Here is a 17,897-nt window from a genome sequence, read left to right on the forward strand (position 1 = left end):
AACAGGCTCCTCTGGTTTTATGAGAAAACCAATCTAAGCAGTAGATGGAAAATATGTTCAATTCATTGAATGAAAGCGCTTTCTTCTAGGTTTTCTCATTCGGATCACTGACTAGTTCTCTCTCAAATCCACACAATGCTATTGGAAATGTAAATCCATCATTTTAAAAACGACATTCTCAGCCAAAATGTTCTCATGCCTGAAATATGCTTACAGTGCCGCATTGAAAATACTGGCTTTCTCTTCACTTGTAGTCCTGTGGTCATTAAATACATGTTGAGTTGAGAGACCTGCTTAACTACGTTTCACATTCAAAAGGCCACAGGGTTGTAATGTACTCTACTTTGTGCAAATCCAAACATATGTTTGCCTCTCTCAAACAACTGCAAAATAACATAGTATTTTTTTATCCCGTTCTGTCTCCCTCTCTCTCTTTTACCCCCTCTCTCTTATCTCGCTACCTCTTCTTCTCCCTCTCCCCTACTCCATCTTCCTCTCCTTCACGCCTCTCTGACCCTCTCCTCCTCCCTCCCTCTCTCTCCCCTCCTCCTTCTCCCTCTCTCCATCCTTCTCTCTCTCTCGCCCTCCCTCTCCTTCACCCCCACCCCCCTCCAGGTTCGGCCCTCCCTTCCTCATGAGAGAGGAGCGTACCATGTCCTGGGACCAGCTCCAGCAGAGTATCCTCAGCAAGCTCTATTACCTGATGCTGAACGGATCACAGGCTCAGGTCAGTTAACACTGGCACCACTGGTCACTACCATTCATTTACTACTACTGGTTCCTACTCTTTACTTCCTGAAACAGTATTACAGTCCTACCTAGTGCTACTACCACCAGAAATAACATTCAGCCTACCAATATGCACTAATGGAGAGTGGTGGAGATCCTATTGATCTAGTGAGTCTCTCATACACACACACACACACACACACACACACACACACACACACATCCGGGAGTACGCACACACACACATAATGACATATGCAGACACTCTTAAGACACAAGCCACCGTGTGTGTGCATGTGTGTCCTCAACAACTTCTTGGATGAAATAACCCCATCGTGAGAGGGAATTGGCTTTAGTTACAAACGGGAGGCGTTACAATTAACCGGAGTGGCCTGAGACACAAGGAGCAGTGACACAGCAGATAATGTAGCGGCCAGGACAGCCCCATTGTTCTCTCACCATAGATAATGTAGCGGCCAGGACAGCCCCATTGTTCTCTCACTATAGATAATGTAGTGGCCAGGACAGCCCCATTGTTCTCTCACCATAGATAATGTAGCGGCCAGGACAGCCCCATTGTTCTCTCACCATAGATAATGTAGCGGCCAGGACAGCCCCATTGTCCTCTCACCATAAATAATGTAGCGGCCAGGACAGCCCCATTGTCCTCTCACCATAGATAATGTAGCGGTCACGACAGCCCCATTGTTCTCTCACCATAGATAATGTAGCGGCCAGGACAGCCCCATTGTCCTCTCACCATAGATAATGTAGCGGTCAGGACAGCCCCATTGTTCTCTCACCATAGATAATGTAGCGGCCAGGACAGCCCCATTGTTCTGTCACCATAGATAATGTAGCGGCCAGGACAGCCCCATTGTTCTGTCACCATAGATAATGTAGCGGCCAGGACAGCCCCATTGTCCTCTCACCATAGATAATGTAGCGGCCAGGACAGCCCCATTGTTCTCTCACCATAGATAATGTAGCCGGCCAGGACAGCCCCATTGTTCTCTCACCATAGATAATGTAGCGGCCAGGACAGCCCCATTGTTCTCTCACCATAGATAATGTAGCGGCCAGGACAGCCCCATTGTCCTCTCACCATAGATAATGTAGCGGTCAGGACAGTCCCATTGTTCTCTCACCATAGATAATGTAGCGGCCAGGACAGCCCCATTGTCCTCTCACCATAGATAATGTAGCGGCCAGGACAGCCCCATTGTTCTGTCACCATAGATAATGTAGGACAGCCCCATTGTTCTGTCAGGACAGCCACATTGTCCTCTCACCATAGATAATGTAGCGGCCAGGACAGCCCCATTGTTCTCTCACCATAGATAATGTAGCCGGCCAGGACAGCCCCATTGTTCTCTCACCATAGATAATGTAGCGGCCAGGACAGCCCCATTGTTCTCTCACCATAGATAATGTAGCGGCCAGGACAGCCCCATTGTTCTGTCACCATAGATAATGTAGCGGCCAGGACAGCCCCATTGTCCTCTCACCATAGATAATGTAGCGGCCAGGACAGCCCCATTGTCCTCTCACCATAGATAATGTAGCGGCCAGGACAGCCCCATTGTTCTCTCACCATAGATAATGTAGCGGCCAGGACAGCCCCATTGTTCTCTCACCATAGATAATGTAGCGGCCAGGACAGCCCCATTGTTCTCTCACCATAGATAATGTAGCGGCCAGGACAGCCCCATTGTTCTCTCACCATAGATAATGTAGCGGCCAGGACAGCCCCATTGTCCTCTCACCATAGATAATGTAGCGGCCAGGACAGCCCCATTGTTCTCTCACCATAGATAATGTAGCGGCCAGGACAGCCCCATTGTTCTCTCACCATAGATAATGTAGCGGCCAGGACAGCCCCATTGTTCTGTCACCATAGATAATGTAGCGGCCAGGACAGCCCCATTGTCCTCTCACCATAGATAATGTAGCGGCCAGGACAGCCCCATTGTTCTCTCACCATAGATAATGTAGCCGGCCAGGACAGCCCCATTGTTCTCTCACCATAGATAATGTAGCGGCCAGGACAGCCCCATTGTTCTCTCACCATAGATATTGTAGCGACCAGAACAGCCCCATTGTTCTCTCACCATAGCAATTAACTCTAGATGCACTGAGCAGAGTGGGGTCAGCATCCATACATCACACTGTGGCTTCTGCCCTGATAACACACAGATTTGATCCAGGATACAAGGAGTGACTAAAGACAAGACCGCTGTTATGTAGACCGGTATGTCCTCAGTTTGTTACAGTGGATCCACGATAGACATTATAAGTACTGTAAGCAATGAGCCCCTTTCCCTGACCATCCTACATTCACTATACACTGTAGAGATACTCTATACACATATTAAGCAGGAACCATGGTTTGGTACACATGCATTATTTATTCTATAGACCCGGGGTCACCAACCTTCTTTGAGTCCAGATCACTTTGAGTGAAAATGGAAGCCGAGATCTACCGTTACATTTTGTTGGGGACATGACTTTAAAACGTAAGCCTATGTCACATTAACCTGTTAAAAACGGTACTGTAGTAGTGAGGTTTGTGCAGTAGGCTATAGGCCCAAAACATTATCTACGTATATTGCCCTGCCAATCCATTGTTGTTCTTCTCAGACCATTTTTATTTCATATTTCAACATTTGAGGTAGGCTATATGATCACGCCGGTAATAGATAATTTGTTTTGTTACTTGTGAGGCACAGCTGAGTGAGCGTACGTTTATATAATTAGCTTTTTCTTATTTTACTGGGCTGATGGAGCCTGCATCTGATGGTCAGTCTCAGCGGAGGGAGAGAACAGCAGACTTATGGTCCGCCTCTCAACGTCCCTCCGCTCTCCCTTTCCTCCGCTGACACTGACCGAAAAGGGACACCGTCTTCTAGCTGATGGAGAATGTTGCCTTGCACCCCATTAGTTCTATGTAATGCACAGAGAAAGTGAAATATTCCTCGCTATTAAAATAGACACAAGCCGCTAATAACAACAACGCAAGCCTACAGATACACTTTCCTACTCATTCATTGCAGCTGCAGTGCTGGTTGTAGCGCTAGTGGAAGTAGGGAGAATGAACATTTCATGGCTTATCAAAGTGTTGACAGTGCTGATGTAACGGTTTTCTTCTGGGGAAAGAGAGGCGGACCAAAACGCAGCGTGGTTACTTGTAAACATCTTTAATAAAGATGAACAATCTACAAAACAAGAAATGTGAAAAAAACTGAAACAGCCCTATCTGGTGCAACAAACACAGAGACAGGAACAATCAACCACAAAACCCAACACAAAACAGGCTACCTAAATATGGTTCCCAATCAGAGACAATGACTAACACCTGCCTCTGATTGAGAACCATATCAGGCTAAACATAGAAATAGACAAACCAGACACACAACATAGAATGCCCACCCAACTCACGTCCTGACCAACACTAAAACAAGGAAAACACACACGAACGATGGTCAGAACGTGACAGTACCCCCCCCCGCTCGGGACTGAGAGGAAGCTCGGGACTGAGAGGAAGCTCAGGCAGGTTGATGAATCTAGCAGATCCTGGCTGGCTGGTGGTTCTGGCAGATCCTGGCTGACTGGCGGTTCTGGCAGATCCTGGCTGACTGGCGGTTCCGGCAGATCCTGGCTGACTGGCGGTTCTGGCAGATCCTGGCTGACTGGCGGTTCCGGCAGATCCTGGCTGACTGGCAGATCCTAGCTGACTGGCAGATCCTGGCTGAATGGCGGATCCTGGCTGAATGGCGGATCTGGAAGATCCTGGCTGACTGGCGGATCCTGGCTGACTGGCAGTTCTGGCAGATCCTGGCAGTTCTGGCAGATCCTGGCAGTTCTGGCGGATCCTGGCTGACTGGCGGATCCTGGCTGACTGGCGGATCTAACTGATCCTGGCGGCTCCTGGCTGACTGGCGGCTCCGGCAGACTGGCGGCACTGGCGGCTCCGGGCAGACTGGCGGCACTGGGCAGACTGGCGCCGCTGGGCAGACTGGCGCCACTGGGCAGATTGGCGGCACTGGGCAGACTGGCGGCGCTGGGCAGACTGGCGGCACTGGGAAGACTGGCGGCCGTGGGCAGACTGGCGGCGCTGGGCAGACTGACGGGTAGCTCAGACGGCGCTGGGCAGACGGGTAGCTCAAACGGCGCTGGGCAGACGGGTAGCTCAGACGGCGCTGGGCAGACGGGTAGCTCAGACGGCGCTGGGCAGACTGGTAGCTCAGGCGACGCTGGAGAGGAAGGCTCTGGCAGTGCTGGACTGAGGAGCTCTGGCGCCTCTGGAATGAGGAGCTCTGGCGCCTCTGGAATGAGGGGCTCTGGCGCCTCTGGAATGAGGGGCTCTGGCGCATCTGGACTGAGGGGCGGGAGCTCTGGCAGCGCCGGACAGGCGGGAGACTCCGGCTGCGCTGGAGAGGAGGAAGGCTCTGGCCGCGCTGGACAGAGAAGCTCTGGCGCCTCTGGACTGAGGGGCTCTGGCGCCTCTGGACTGAGGAGCGCTGGTGCCTCTGGACTGAGGGGCGGGAGCTCTGGCAACGCCGGACAGGCGGGAGACTCTAGCAGCGCTGGACAGAGAAGCTCTGGCGCCTCTGGACTGAGGGGCGGAAACTCTGGTAGCGCCGGACAGGCGGGAGCACCTGTGTTGATGGGACGGAGAGACAGCCTGGTGCGGGGTGCCGGCACTGGTGGTACCGGGCTGGGGACACACACCTCAGGGCGAATGCCTTGCATACTACGCCAAATCAACTGCTCTCTCTTCACCCTCCCCCAATTCTATTAACACCTCCTCGAGTGTCTCCTCATCTCCCATCCGTTCACTCTCCTCCATTCTGTCCAATAACTCCTCAACCCTCTCAGACTCAGCCCTCAGCTTCGCCGATAGCTCCGATAACATCCATGTCTCCTTACGGTAAACAGGGGGAGTTGGCTCAGGTCTGGCTCCTGGCTCTGCCACACTCTCCCTGTGCCCCTCCCCAAGACATTTATGGGGGTGCCTCTCAGGCTTCCAGCCGCTCTGCCGTGCTAGCTCCTCATAATGCCGCCTCTGCTTTCGCTGCCTCCAGCTCGGCTTTGGGGCGGCAATATTCCCTGTTTTTTTACATAAATGGTGGGCGATCGACTAGGAATGCCTTGGAGATCGACCAGCCGGGGACCAAGGGAGTTCAACACTGCCACAATGACCCCCTCACTTCACCTTGACCATTCCTTTTTATACACACAACACACAACTCTCCTCAGCTCCTAAGGCGGGCTGCCCTGTCGCTATGGGAGACGTGCAGTGTTTGACAAGGAGGCCTTATCCAGAGCAAACAGCCCTGGGCTCAAAGTCTCAGGTAGTTCTAAGGCTGATAAGCCCCAGACAAGGTCCTACCTCAACAGAGACGGAACTATTTCTTTACACCTAGTGTTGACACACTGATCTGTATCTCCACGGCAACAAGCTCCTTGTCAAGTTAACTCTGTCAAGCTGTGTGACCATCAACTGCACTGTCTGGTTCCCTTTACTTCTCATTCATAGCAAAACTGTATGCAGACTGAATTCATAGTTAAGTTTCAGGACAGAATTATTGTTTGGTATTTGAGGTGTTTGTTTGACTCCCTGGGGGATTTTTCACTTCAAAGTGTAGTTGTTCCGGCTTTCTTATGTCATTCATATTTGTTTTGTGGTAGAGGAAATTCATAAAATGTTATGCAGCCGCCTGTAGGTTTCTCAACAACATACAGTGCTTTCAGAAAGTATTCATGCCCCTTGACACATATTGTTGTATTACAGCCTGAATTCAAAATGATTTAAATTGATCTACAGACTATACCCCATAATGAAAAAAAATGTTGTATTGAAAATAAAATACAGAAATATATAATTTACATAAATTGTCAGACCCCTGAGTCAATACTTTGTAGAAGCACCTTTGGCAGAAATTACAGCTGTGAATCTAAAAGCTTTCCACACCTGGATTGTACAACATTTGTCCATTGTTCTTTTCAAAATTGTACAACAGTTGTACATTATTCTTTTCAAAATTGTTCAAGCTCTGTCAAATTGGTTGCTGATCATTCCCAGACAGCCATTTTCAGGTCTTGCCATAGATTTTCAAGGATATTTAAGTCAAAACTGTAACTTGGCCACTCGGGAACATTCACTGTCTTCTTGGTAAGCAACTCCAGTATAGATTGGGCCTTGTGTTTTAGGTTATTGTCCTTCTGAAAGGGGAATTAATCTCCCAGTATCTGGTGAAAAGCAGACTAAACCAGGTTTTCCTCTGGGATTTTGCCTGTGCTTAGCTCCATTCCATTTATTTTTATTCAGAAAAACTCCCCAGTCCTTAAAGATTACAAGCATACCCATAACATAATGCAGCCAACACTATAAAATATGTGTTGTGTTGGATTTGCCCCCAAAATAATTACACTCTGACGTTATGGATTATTGTGTGTAATTGTCTATTTAATCATGTTAATTTTTAATTTATGCAACTTATTATGTGATTTGTTATGCACGTTTTTACTCCTGAACTTATTTAGGCTTGCTATAACAAGGGGGTTTAATACTTATTGACTCAAGACATTTCAGCTTTAGTTTTTTATAAATATATATACAATTTTCTACAACCAAAATTCCACGTTGACGTTATGGGGTATTGTTTTTAGATCAATAACAAACCATCTCAATTTAATCAATTTTAAATTCAGGCTGTAACACAACGACATTTGGAAAAAATGAAAGGTGTGTGAATACTTTCTGAAGGCACTGTAACAAGTGATGTTTTGAGCACTATATACAACCCTGTATCACCACCAAAACTGTCCTCTAGCAGGGAAGAGGAAGGAAGAGATTGCTTTACAGATTCGTAATTTACAGGCAATAGACCAGTGAAATGAGAACATGCGAGGAGAAGTGTCTGTTATGGTTTGGTAAGTTCCTCGCCACACCATGTGTTGTAGAGGTCAGATCTTGCACTCGTTAGATCCCACACTACATAAAAGCTTTAGTACCCACCTACATATGAGTCATTCCAGCATTGTGTCAACTTCAGACAAAGGGAGATGATTGTGGAATACACGAAAATGGGGGCGTACTCAGTCCTCTTTCTCATCGAAGGGGGTGTAGTGGAGCAGGTTGAGAGCTTCAAGTTCCTTGGTGTCCACATCACCAACAAACTAACATGGTCCAAGCACACCAAGACAGTCGTGAAGAGGGCACGACAAAACCTATTCCCCCTCAGGAGACTGAAAATATTTGGCATGGGTCCTCAGATCTTCAAAATGTTCTACAGCTGCACCATCGAGAGGTTGCATCACTGCCTGGTATGGCAACTGCTCGGCCTCCGACCGCAAGGCACTACAGACGGTAGTGCGTACGGCCAGTACATCACTAAGGCCAAGCTTCCTGCCATCCAGGACCTCTATACCAGGCGTTGTCAGAGGAAGGCCTAGTCATAGACTGTTCTCTCTGCTACCGCAAGGCAAGTGATACCAGAGCGCCAAGTCTAGGTCCAAGAGGCTTCTAAACATCTTCTACCCCCAAGCCATAAGACTCCTGAACATCATGTCAAATGGCTACCCAGACTATTTGCATTGCCCCCCCCCTACTTTCTGTTATTATCTATGCATCGTCACTTTAATAACTACTTACATGTACATATTACCTCGACTATCCGGTGCCCCCGCACATTGACTCCCCTGTATACCCCCCCTCGCTATAGTTATTTTACTGCTGCTCTTTAATTACTTGTTACTTTTATTTCTTATTCATATTTTTGGGGGAAATTGCATTGTTGGTTAGGGGCTTGTAAGTAAGCATTTCACTGTATGGTCTACACCTGTTGTATTCGGGCGCATGTGACAAATCCGATTTGATTGCAGTATGCTGATAACTGTTAGATCAAATCTACAAGACAGATAATAATGTACAAGACATATTACTTTGAGGCTCAGAGAGGATGTGTCTCTTTGAAAAAGATATGCGTGTTGTGCACTATATAGAAGTAGTGCACTATATAGGGAATAGGGTGCCATTTTAGACACAGCCTGTGATTTTATCCAGGCTTGGTGTATTTTCTGCACCATACAGTTTGTTGTTCTCGCGAACTGTGTTTTTTGATCATTTGTGTCTGTACCCAACAAATACACAAACATTTGCTGAAAAGGAAGATAAGGATTTTCTCTCCTCAAGGCTTTGTCGGTTTAATATTTAATCCCACTTGATTTGTCCCTAATCCAGACAGATTAAACGTATTACAGATATCCTCCAGAAAGACAGTGGTATGACAGGAAATCTTCACAGGCATTAAATAAACAGGTGTTTATCTATTCTTCAACATGCACACAAACACACACACACACACACACCTCCTCCACTCACTTTCACTCCACTCTCCCTCATCCAAAGAAGTTCCCTCGAGTTCCAAACTTCCCTCAAACTTCCCCAAACTCACTTATAAACTCAGCTTAATTGCTCATCAACGCAGAGTTGTTCATTATGGTCTTACAAAAGATAAACCCACACCCGCATATGTATGGTCCACTCCCCCAAACAAAATACTTCTTTGCCGTTTTCATTTGGTGGTCACGGTCTTATTAACTAGGATGCATCCCAAATGTCACCCTATTCCCTACACAGTGCACTACTTTTGACCAGAGCCCTATGGCTCTAGTAGTGCACTGTGTAGGGAATAGGTTGCCGTTTGGGACGCAGGGTTACTCATTTATTTCTCTGTATGCTTGGCTGCGGCTCTATTCTCCAGTGGCATTCATTCCAAATGAGACCATTAGGTTTAATTTGCGACGTGATTCTCCTCTCTACCTTCTAATAACTTAGCCCCTCTTGTCTAATTCATCCCCTAATGCACCTTGTTCAGTCAAGGGTGGAGCTGTGGAGCTTAGAGACACCGCTAACAAACCTGTTGTTATGCGTGGAACCTATGTCCGTTTGTGATACATTTTTATTTTAGCCAAAGAAAGATACCGTACTGCTTGGTCCCGCAGTGTTCTTACAGTATTACAATGCACTGGTACGATAGAAGCAGTTTGAACATTTTCGACCACCACTGTTGTGGTGACCAGGCAGCTTTCAGATGCATAGCAAGTTTCACTGCAAATGTACGATATCTCGTCTCGTGTCGTCTTGCCTCGTCTCGTCTTATCTCATGGCGTCTTATCTTACCTCTTCTCGTCTTATCCCGTGTCTCACTTATCCCGTTGAATGTCTGTGTTTCCCTGCAGAATGCAGGGTCGCTGTTCAAGGTCAGAGTGGTGGGAGGATCTGCCTCCTACAGCTACCTGTCCCCACAAGATGGACGCCCTCTCTTCCACCCTGCCGTGGACAGGTAAGACCACCAGCACCTGCATTATCCAACTCTCTCTCGCTCTTTCTGTCTCACTCTCTCGTACTCACACTCTCTTTCTCTCACTCTGTATCTCTCTCTCTCACACACACTCTGTATCTCTCTCTCAATTCAATTCAATTCAATTCAAGGGCTTTATTGGCATGGGAAACATGTGTTAACATTGCCAAAGCAAGTGAGGTAGATAATATATAAAGTGAATATATAAAGTGAAATAAACAATAAAAATTAACAGTAAACATCACACATACAGAAGTTTCAAACCAATAAAGACATTACAAATGTCATATTATATATCTATACAGTGTTTTAACAATGTACAAATGGTAAAGGACACAAGATCAAATAAATAAGCATAGATATGGGTTGTATTTACAATGGTGTGTGTTCTTCACTGGTTGCCCTATTCTCGTGGCAACAGGTCACAAATCTTGCTGCTGTGATGGCACACTGTGGAATTTCACCCAGTAGATATGGGAGTTTTTCAAAATTGGATTTGTTTTCGAATTCTTTGTGGATCTGTGTAATCTGAGGGAAATATGTCTCTCTAATATGGTCATACATTGGGCAGGAGGTTAGGAAGTGCAGCTCAGTTTCCACCTCATTTTGTGGGCAGTGAGCACGTAGCCTGTTTTCTCTTGAGAGCCATGTCTGCCTACGGCGGCCTTTCTCAATAGCAAGGCTCACTGAGTCTGTACATAGTCAGCTTTCCTTAATTTTGGGTCAGTCACAGTGGTCAGGTATTCTGCCGCTGTGTACTCTCTGTGTAGGGCCAAATAGCATTCTAGTTTGCTCTGTTTTTTTGTTAATTCTTTCCAATGTGTCGAGTAATTATCTTTTTGTTTTCTCATGATTTGGTTGGGTCTAATTGTGCTGCTGTCCTGGGGCTCTGTAGGGTGTGTTTGTGTTTGTGAACAGAGCCCCAGGACCAGCTTGCTTAGGGGACTCTTCTCCAGGTTCATCTCTCTGTAGGTGATGGCTTTGTTGTGGAAGGATTGGGAATCGCTTCTTTTTAGGTGGTTATAGAATTTAACGGCTCTTTTCTGGATTTTGATAATTAGTGGGTATCGGCCTAATTCTGCTCTGCATGCATTATTTGGTGTTCTACGTTGTACACGGAGGATATTTTTGCAGAATTCTGCGTGCAGAGTCTCAATTTGGTGTTTGTCCCATTTTGTGAAGTCTTGGTTGGTGAGCGGACCCCAGACCTCACAACCATAAAGGGCAATGGGCTCTATGACTGATTCAAGTATTTTTAGCGAAATCCTAATTGCTATGTTGAAATTTATGTTCCTTTTGATGGCATAGAATGCCCTTCTTGCCTTGTCTCTCAGATCGTTCACAGCTTTGTGGAAGTTACCTGTGGCGCTGATGTTTAGGCCAAGGTATGTATAGTTTTTTTGTGTGCTCTAGGGCAACAGTGGCTAGATGGAATTTGTATTTGTGGTCCTGGTGACTGGACCTTTTTTGGAACACCATTATTTTGGTCTTACTGAGATTTACTGTCAGGGCCCAGGTCTGACAGAATCTGTGCATAAGATCTAGGTGCTGCTGTAGGCCCTCCTTGGTTGGTGACAGAAGCACCAGATCATCAGCAAACAGCAGACATTTGACTTCGGATTCTAGTAGGGTGAGGCCGGGTGCTGCAGACTTTTCTAGTGCCCGCGCCAATTCGTTGATATATATGTTGAAGAGGGTGGGGCTTAAGCTGCATCCCTGTCTAACCCCACGACCCTGTGTGAAGAAATGTGTGTGTTTTTTGCCAATTTTAACCGCACACTTGTTGTTTGTGTACATGGATTTTATAATGTTGTATGTTTTACCCCCAACACCACTTTCCATCAGTTTGTATAGCAGACCCTCATGCCAAATTGAGTCGAAGGCTTTTTTGAAATCAACAAAGCATGAGAAGACTTTGCCTTTGTTTTGGTTTGTTTGGTTGTCAATTAGGGTGTGCAGGGTGACTACATGGTCTGTTGTACGGTAATTTGGTAAAAAGCCAATTTGACATTTGCTCAGTACATTGTTTTCATTGAGGAAGTGTACGAGTCTGCTGTTAATGATAATGCAGAGGATTTTCCCAAGGTTACTGTTGACGCATATTCCACGGTAGTTATTGGGGTCAAATTTGTCTCCACTTTTGTGGATTGGGGTGATCAGTCCTTGGTTCCAAATATTGGGGAAGATGCCAGAGCTAAGGATGATGTTAAAGAGTTTTAGTATAGCCAATTGGAATTTGTTGTCTGTATATTTGATCATTTCATTGAGGATACCATCAACACCACAGGCCTTTTTGGGTTGGAGGGTTTTTATTTTGTCCTGTAACTCATTCAATGTAATTGGAGAATCCAGTGGGTTCTGGTAGTCTTTAATAGTTGATTCTAAGATCTGTATTTGATCATGTATATGTTTTTGCTCTTTATTCTTTGTTATAGAGCCAAAAAGATTGGAGAAGTGGTTTACCCATACATCTCTCTCTCACACACTCTGTATCTCTCTCTCTCTCTCTCTCTGTATCTCTCTCTCACTCTGTATCTCTCTCTTTCTCACACTCTGTATCTCTCTCTCTCTCTCTCTCTCTCTGTATCTCTCTCTCACTCTGTATCTCTCTCTTTCTCACACTCTGTATCTCTCTCTCTGTATCTCTCTCTCTCTCTGTATCTCTCTCTCTCTCTCTCTGTCAGTCAGTCAGTCTAAAATACCTGAACTAAGGTACTGTTCGTACATAAAGCCCACTAAAATGCCTGTCATTGAGTAGCTTTTCCAGTCTACTGAACTGCCACTGTCAGACATAAAATGGTAAATCATGGTGTCTCTGAACACTTGCCTATTCTGTGCAAGCAGTGTCTTTGAGAAGCCAAAGGTAGAGGAATCAAGTTGCAGTGAAGATAAGACAAAAGCCTTTATTCTCCCTCCTGTAGAGCGGGTTCAGCTGTCGTAGGAGCCACAGGGAGCTCCATCTAAAGCTGTGCTGTTGTTGTGATGTGACGGTATAGTGGAGTAGTTCTGTTGAGGAGGTGGGACATGGGGTCAGACGCTCGGTAAAAGTAAACTTGTCTCAGGGTGGGTGAGTTCGGGGAAGAGGGCTTGTCTGTGTGACCCTCTCTCATCAGCGTTTGCAAGAGAAGATGTGTCATGGAATGTTAAACCGCATATCCGTTATATACAGAGATACATAGATTGATCAGAAAACCGTCTCGATCTGGATCATCTTTGAGTTGTCCCTTCAGTATACTGAATTGACCAGAATGAACAAGTGGTATCCTATCTGACTATCCGTTATCCTTTGCTCTGGCAATTCATCTCACTCAAGATCATGGCCATTCAGTTCCCAAGGTCCTTGAATTACGATGCGGTTATAAACGAAAACATGGTACCGTTACTATTTCAATTGTGTTCTTCCCTAAAGCTAGAGAGGAGCCTGTATTCCTCTTACAATGTAATTGCACCAACTCATTTTTCATAAACGAGCATGCAAGGAGACTTGGGGTATGGACCTCTATACAGCGTTGGCTTTACAAACATGTCATATGGAAGTTATTTCATCAAATGTTCCCTGGCCAATGTCGAACATGATGTTCCTCAGAAACAGTACATAGCCTGAGGCAACAATTTCAGGTATGAACAAGATTCGATTAAAGAGTAGGAGTCTTTAGGAAAGAACCACATTGGGGATTTGTATGGTCAGGTAGGTATTCTGCTAGAGGCAGAGGGGAAGGTGAGCCACAAACACAGACAGACCGGGAGACAGGAGACTTTCTCCTCAGATCAAGTATACAGACAGGAGGAGAGAGAGTGTCAGAGGGAATAGCAGCTGACTGACAAGTAGCTGGTTGGCTGAGGACTGAGTAGGTGGACAGCTCTGTACAGCAGGGGGACATGGTATTATCATCAGCCACTCTTCAAGGGTTCTGAGCTTCGCTCTCCCATGAATGAGTGATCCTCTGAAGGTCAGAGATGAGGCCCTTTGGAACTGGAAAAGGGCACAAGGAAAGGTCAAGGGCACTGAGAAAGGGCTCGACAGGCTTCCTACCACCCACCACCCTCTCTGGGAGTGTGTGCATGCATGTGTACGTCTCTCTCTCTCTCTCGCTCTTTCCCCTGGTGCTAATTTCAACCGCTCCTTCAGGGTATCAGGAGGTCTGGTATTCTAAAATGAAGTGGTATTGATCGGCAGGGAAAGGAAAGGTGAAGAGGAGGGGGAGGTTTGAGAAGTAGGACTGTTCTCAAGGGAATTAGAATGGCGTGTGACGGACAGGGGATGAGACACAGGCATGGCTTTTCAAGGAGCGTGTGTGTGACAAGTATACATGTGGATGAAAGAGCAATTGGAACCCCAATAGTGCTTTGAATCAGAGTGCATTGTTGGTCTGAGTGTATTGAGGCTGAATGGGGTGCTTCTACACCTGCATTGCTTGCTGTTTGGGGTTTTAGGCTGGGTTTCTGTACAGCACTTTGAGATATCAGCTGATGTAAGAAGGGCTATATAAATACATTTGATTTGAATTCCAAGTCAGAGTACATATGACAAAGATCCAATGTAAAGAATGTTGACATCAGTGCCTCTTGACACGGTCATCCTGTACTGAAGATACAATCAAGGGGGGACGAGGTTATCTTCCTTGATTTCCTTTTGTAGGATTAGCATTTTTATCCAGTCAAAAGAATAACAGTGACATCATACTCTCTCTCCTCATCTCTGTAACTCTTTTTTAATCTCTTCCATGACAGAGAGACAAAAACAAATCCTATAAGCAGCTCTGCTATAGTGCCTAAGTGCCTGCTCTTTGCCCCCCAGTTAGTAAAGTCATAAGCAGGCATTTAAAACGTTGGGTTCAGACCGTGGCAGACTTTTCAACTCTGAATTACACAGTCAGATTCATTTTGACAAGCAGCCTCTCTTCCTTAATTGCAATTGTTTCTGCGTGGATTTGAAGGCGGGTTGGAATAATGTGTGAACGTGAAAGGAATTAATGGGGCCGCGGTCGTCTGTGGAGGGAAGCTGGCTGTTAATTCTGAGGTAATATTGATGAACACAATACACATGCATCCAGACATGATTGCATGCACGCACACACACACACACACACACAACACATCCTTTACAGATTCAGCTATTTTTGCTCATACAGTATGTGTACACACACCAATCCATGCTAACAAGTTATCAGTTTCACTTTGAAATTTGAGGTTTGTCCATGTTTTTCCAAACGTCTATGTGTGAAGTCATGGTAAACGTTGGTTTTTGATGTTTTAAGGTGAAACACTGTTACCTAACTCCCCATAAATTAAATTACAAACACTTGCGTCGGGCTGGGGGTGTCACTTCTCAGTAAAGTTAAGAGTTCAAGTTTAGGAAAAGCTTAAAAAACTATGTTTAGATGCAACCCTCAGCGTTGCATCTAAACATAGTTTTGAGTTTTGAGTTGAGCTCAACTTTTACACCCATCCACCATCCCTGTCCACAATGCCCTATAGCAAGCCAACAGCCTACTTAAAAGTAGTAGCACTCACCGTTCCCCCTAGTGGATGGTTTTTGAAGGCAATTCTATTCACGTTCTTGGGACCTGGATGGATGTCTCTCCTTTGACTTCAAACTAAAGCGATCTCCCTGGTCCATGAACACACACACATACACACACACACACAGAGAGAGAGAGCGAAGTCAGACGACATCCACTATTGAAGCAGTGTCCTTTATGTCCCAGTGTCCTGCTGGTAGAGGAAGTGTTAGATCTATCTCAGTGTGTATTCATCACTCATCACTGTCTGTCTGTCTGGGACTGTGACCTTCGGTTGAGTCCAAGGCAGACAGCAGCACCGTCACACAACCGAGGACTAACTTACCTTTACAACGTACACTTTCAAGGACACAAACAAACACACCAAATGAATCCTCTCACAACTGTTTTCCTGACAGCAGTGCTTCAGACACTAAGTTGATTCCCCGGATGGATTTCTCCGTCTGTGTTTCTACCTCAGAACTCCCTGTTTCCTGGAGAGGGATTGTTGAAGAGAGAGACGTTGAAGGTTGCCTTCTATAGCACCCCTTTGTGTCAGTGAGACCAAAAGGGAGACGAATGATCCTTGTCACACGACAGTATCGTGTCTATTGTGGCAGCTGCTCGGCAGCAGTTGAAAGTCACAAAGAAAAGTCAAAAAGCACTCCGTTTACAGTTCCAACAGAGAGCAGTCTCTTTCATTAAATCTATTTATTTTCAGTCACTTTCATTTCGTGCTGTTTTAGTAATCAACACTGTGATCAAGGTGGTTTGATTTTGCTCTTGGCGTCAATACCTTATGGAAGCCTGACACCTAGTGGTGCATTTCAGAGCTTCTCACTGTGCCCACGAACCGGTGCCCATTGTATTTCACTCTGTCAGCACTTCTTATCATCAATCAGACTCACTTACAAAGACTACCTGTACGTTTGAGTCAGGAGCATTTTACCATGATGGAAGTCTCAGGTAAACAATGGCTTGACTTAGAATACTGATGTTTGTTTGCATCCACACAAACACACAACCACACATACACCATAACTAACAGGGAAAGGTTAGCAGGGACTTGATGGCATCTCAAAACAATATCTGACACTTTTGGATTCCGAAGGCTTGACGACTGTGCCTACAAACTGATACAAAAGTATCATGCTGCAGAATACTGATGTGTATTACAGTGTCATTTACAGATGGACTTCAATAAATGCAGTTTAATACCACATATAATTCAACTCCCATCGTAATGGCATTTTAAAACATTAGTGAGACTCAAACCTTTGTCTAATTGAAAGAAATGACTGTATGGGATACCTAAGGCTCGCTCTATCCCAGTTGTAGTCTGGTAAACACTGTATCCAGTGGTAGTATGGTAAACACTGTACCCAGAGGTAGTCTGGTAAACACTGTACCCAGTGGTAGTCTGGTAAACACTGTACCCAGTGGTAGTCTGGTAAACACTGTACCCAGTGGTAGTCTGGTAAACACTGTACCCAGTGGTAGTCTGGTAAACACTGTACCCAGTGGTAGTCTGGTAAACACTGTACCCAGTGGTAGTCTGGTAAACACTGTACCCAGTGGTAGTCTGGTAAACACTGTACCCAGTGGTAGTCAGGTAAACACTGTACCCAGTGGTAGTCTGGTAAACACTGTACCCAGTGGTAGTAAGGTAGATATTGTACCCAGTGGTAGTCCGGTAGACACTGTACCCAGTGGTAGTCTGGTAAACACTGTACCTAGTGGTAGTCTGGTAAACACTGTACCCAGTGGTAGTCTGGTAAACACTGTACCCAGTGGTAGTCTGGTAAATACTGTACCCAGTGGTAGTCTGGTAAACACTGTACCCAGTGGTAGTCTGGTAAACACTGTACCCAGTGGTAGTCTGGTAAACACTGTACCCAGTGGTAGTCTGGTAAACACTGTACCCAGTGGTAGTCTGGTAAACACTGTACCCAGTGGTAGTCTGGTAAACACTGTACCCAGTGGTAGTCTGGTAAACACTGTACCCAGTGGTAGTCAGGTAAACACTGTACCCAGTGGTAGTCTGGTAAACACTGTACCCAGTGGTAGTAAGGTAGATATTGTACCCAGTGGTAGTCCGGTAGACACTGTACCCAGTGGTAGTCTGGTAAACACTGTACCTAGTGGTAGTCTGGTAAACACTGTACCCAGTGGTAGTCTGGTAAACACTGTACCCAGTGGTAGTCTGGTAAATACTGTACCCAGTGGTAGTCTGGTAAACACTGTACCCAGTGGTAGTCTGGTAAACACTGTACCCAGTGGTAGTCTGGTAAACACTGTA

General features: G+C 45.8%; 1 protein-coding gene across 1 annotated transcript in view; it reads left to right on the plus strand.

Moving 5' to 3' along the window:
- Positions 1-17,897, plus strand: part of LOC115103711 (ubiquitin carboxyl-terminal hydrolase 43-like) — a 131,130-nt gene that overhangs the window by 98,390 nt on the left and 14,843 nt on the right. The window contains exons 8-9 of the mRNA XM_029624590.2: positions 616-727; positions 9,976-10,079. Coding sequence (XP_029480450.2) covers positions 616-727; positions 9,976-10,079 — 216 coding nt within the window. The remainder of the gene's footprint in view (positions 1-615; positions 728-9,975; positions 10,080-17,897) is intronic.

This window comes from Oncorhynchus nerka, linkage group LG21 (assembly GCF_034236695.1).
Source record: "Oncorhynchus nerka isolate Pitt River linkage group LG21, Oner_Uvic_2.0, whole genome shotgun sequence".
NCBI classification, from domain to species: Eukaryota; Metazoa; Chordata; class Actinopteri; order Salmoniformes; family Salmonidae; genus Oncorhynchus; species Oncorhynchus nerka.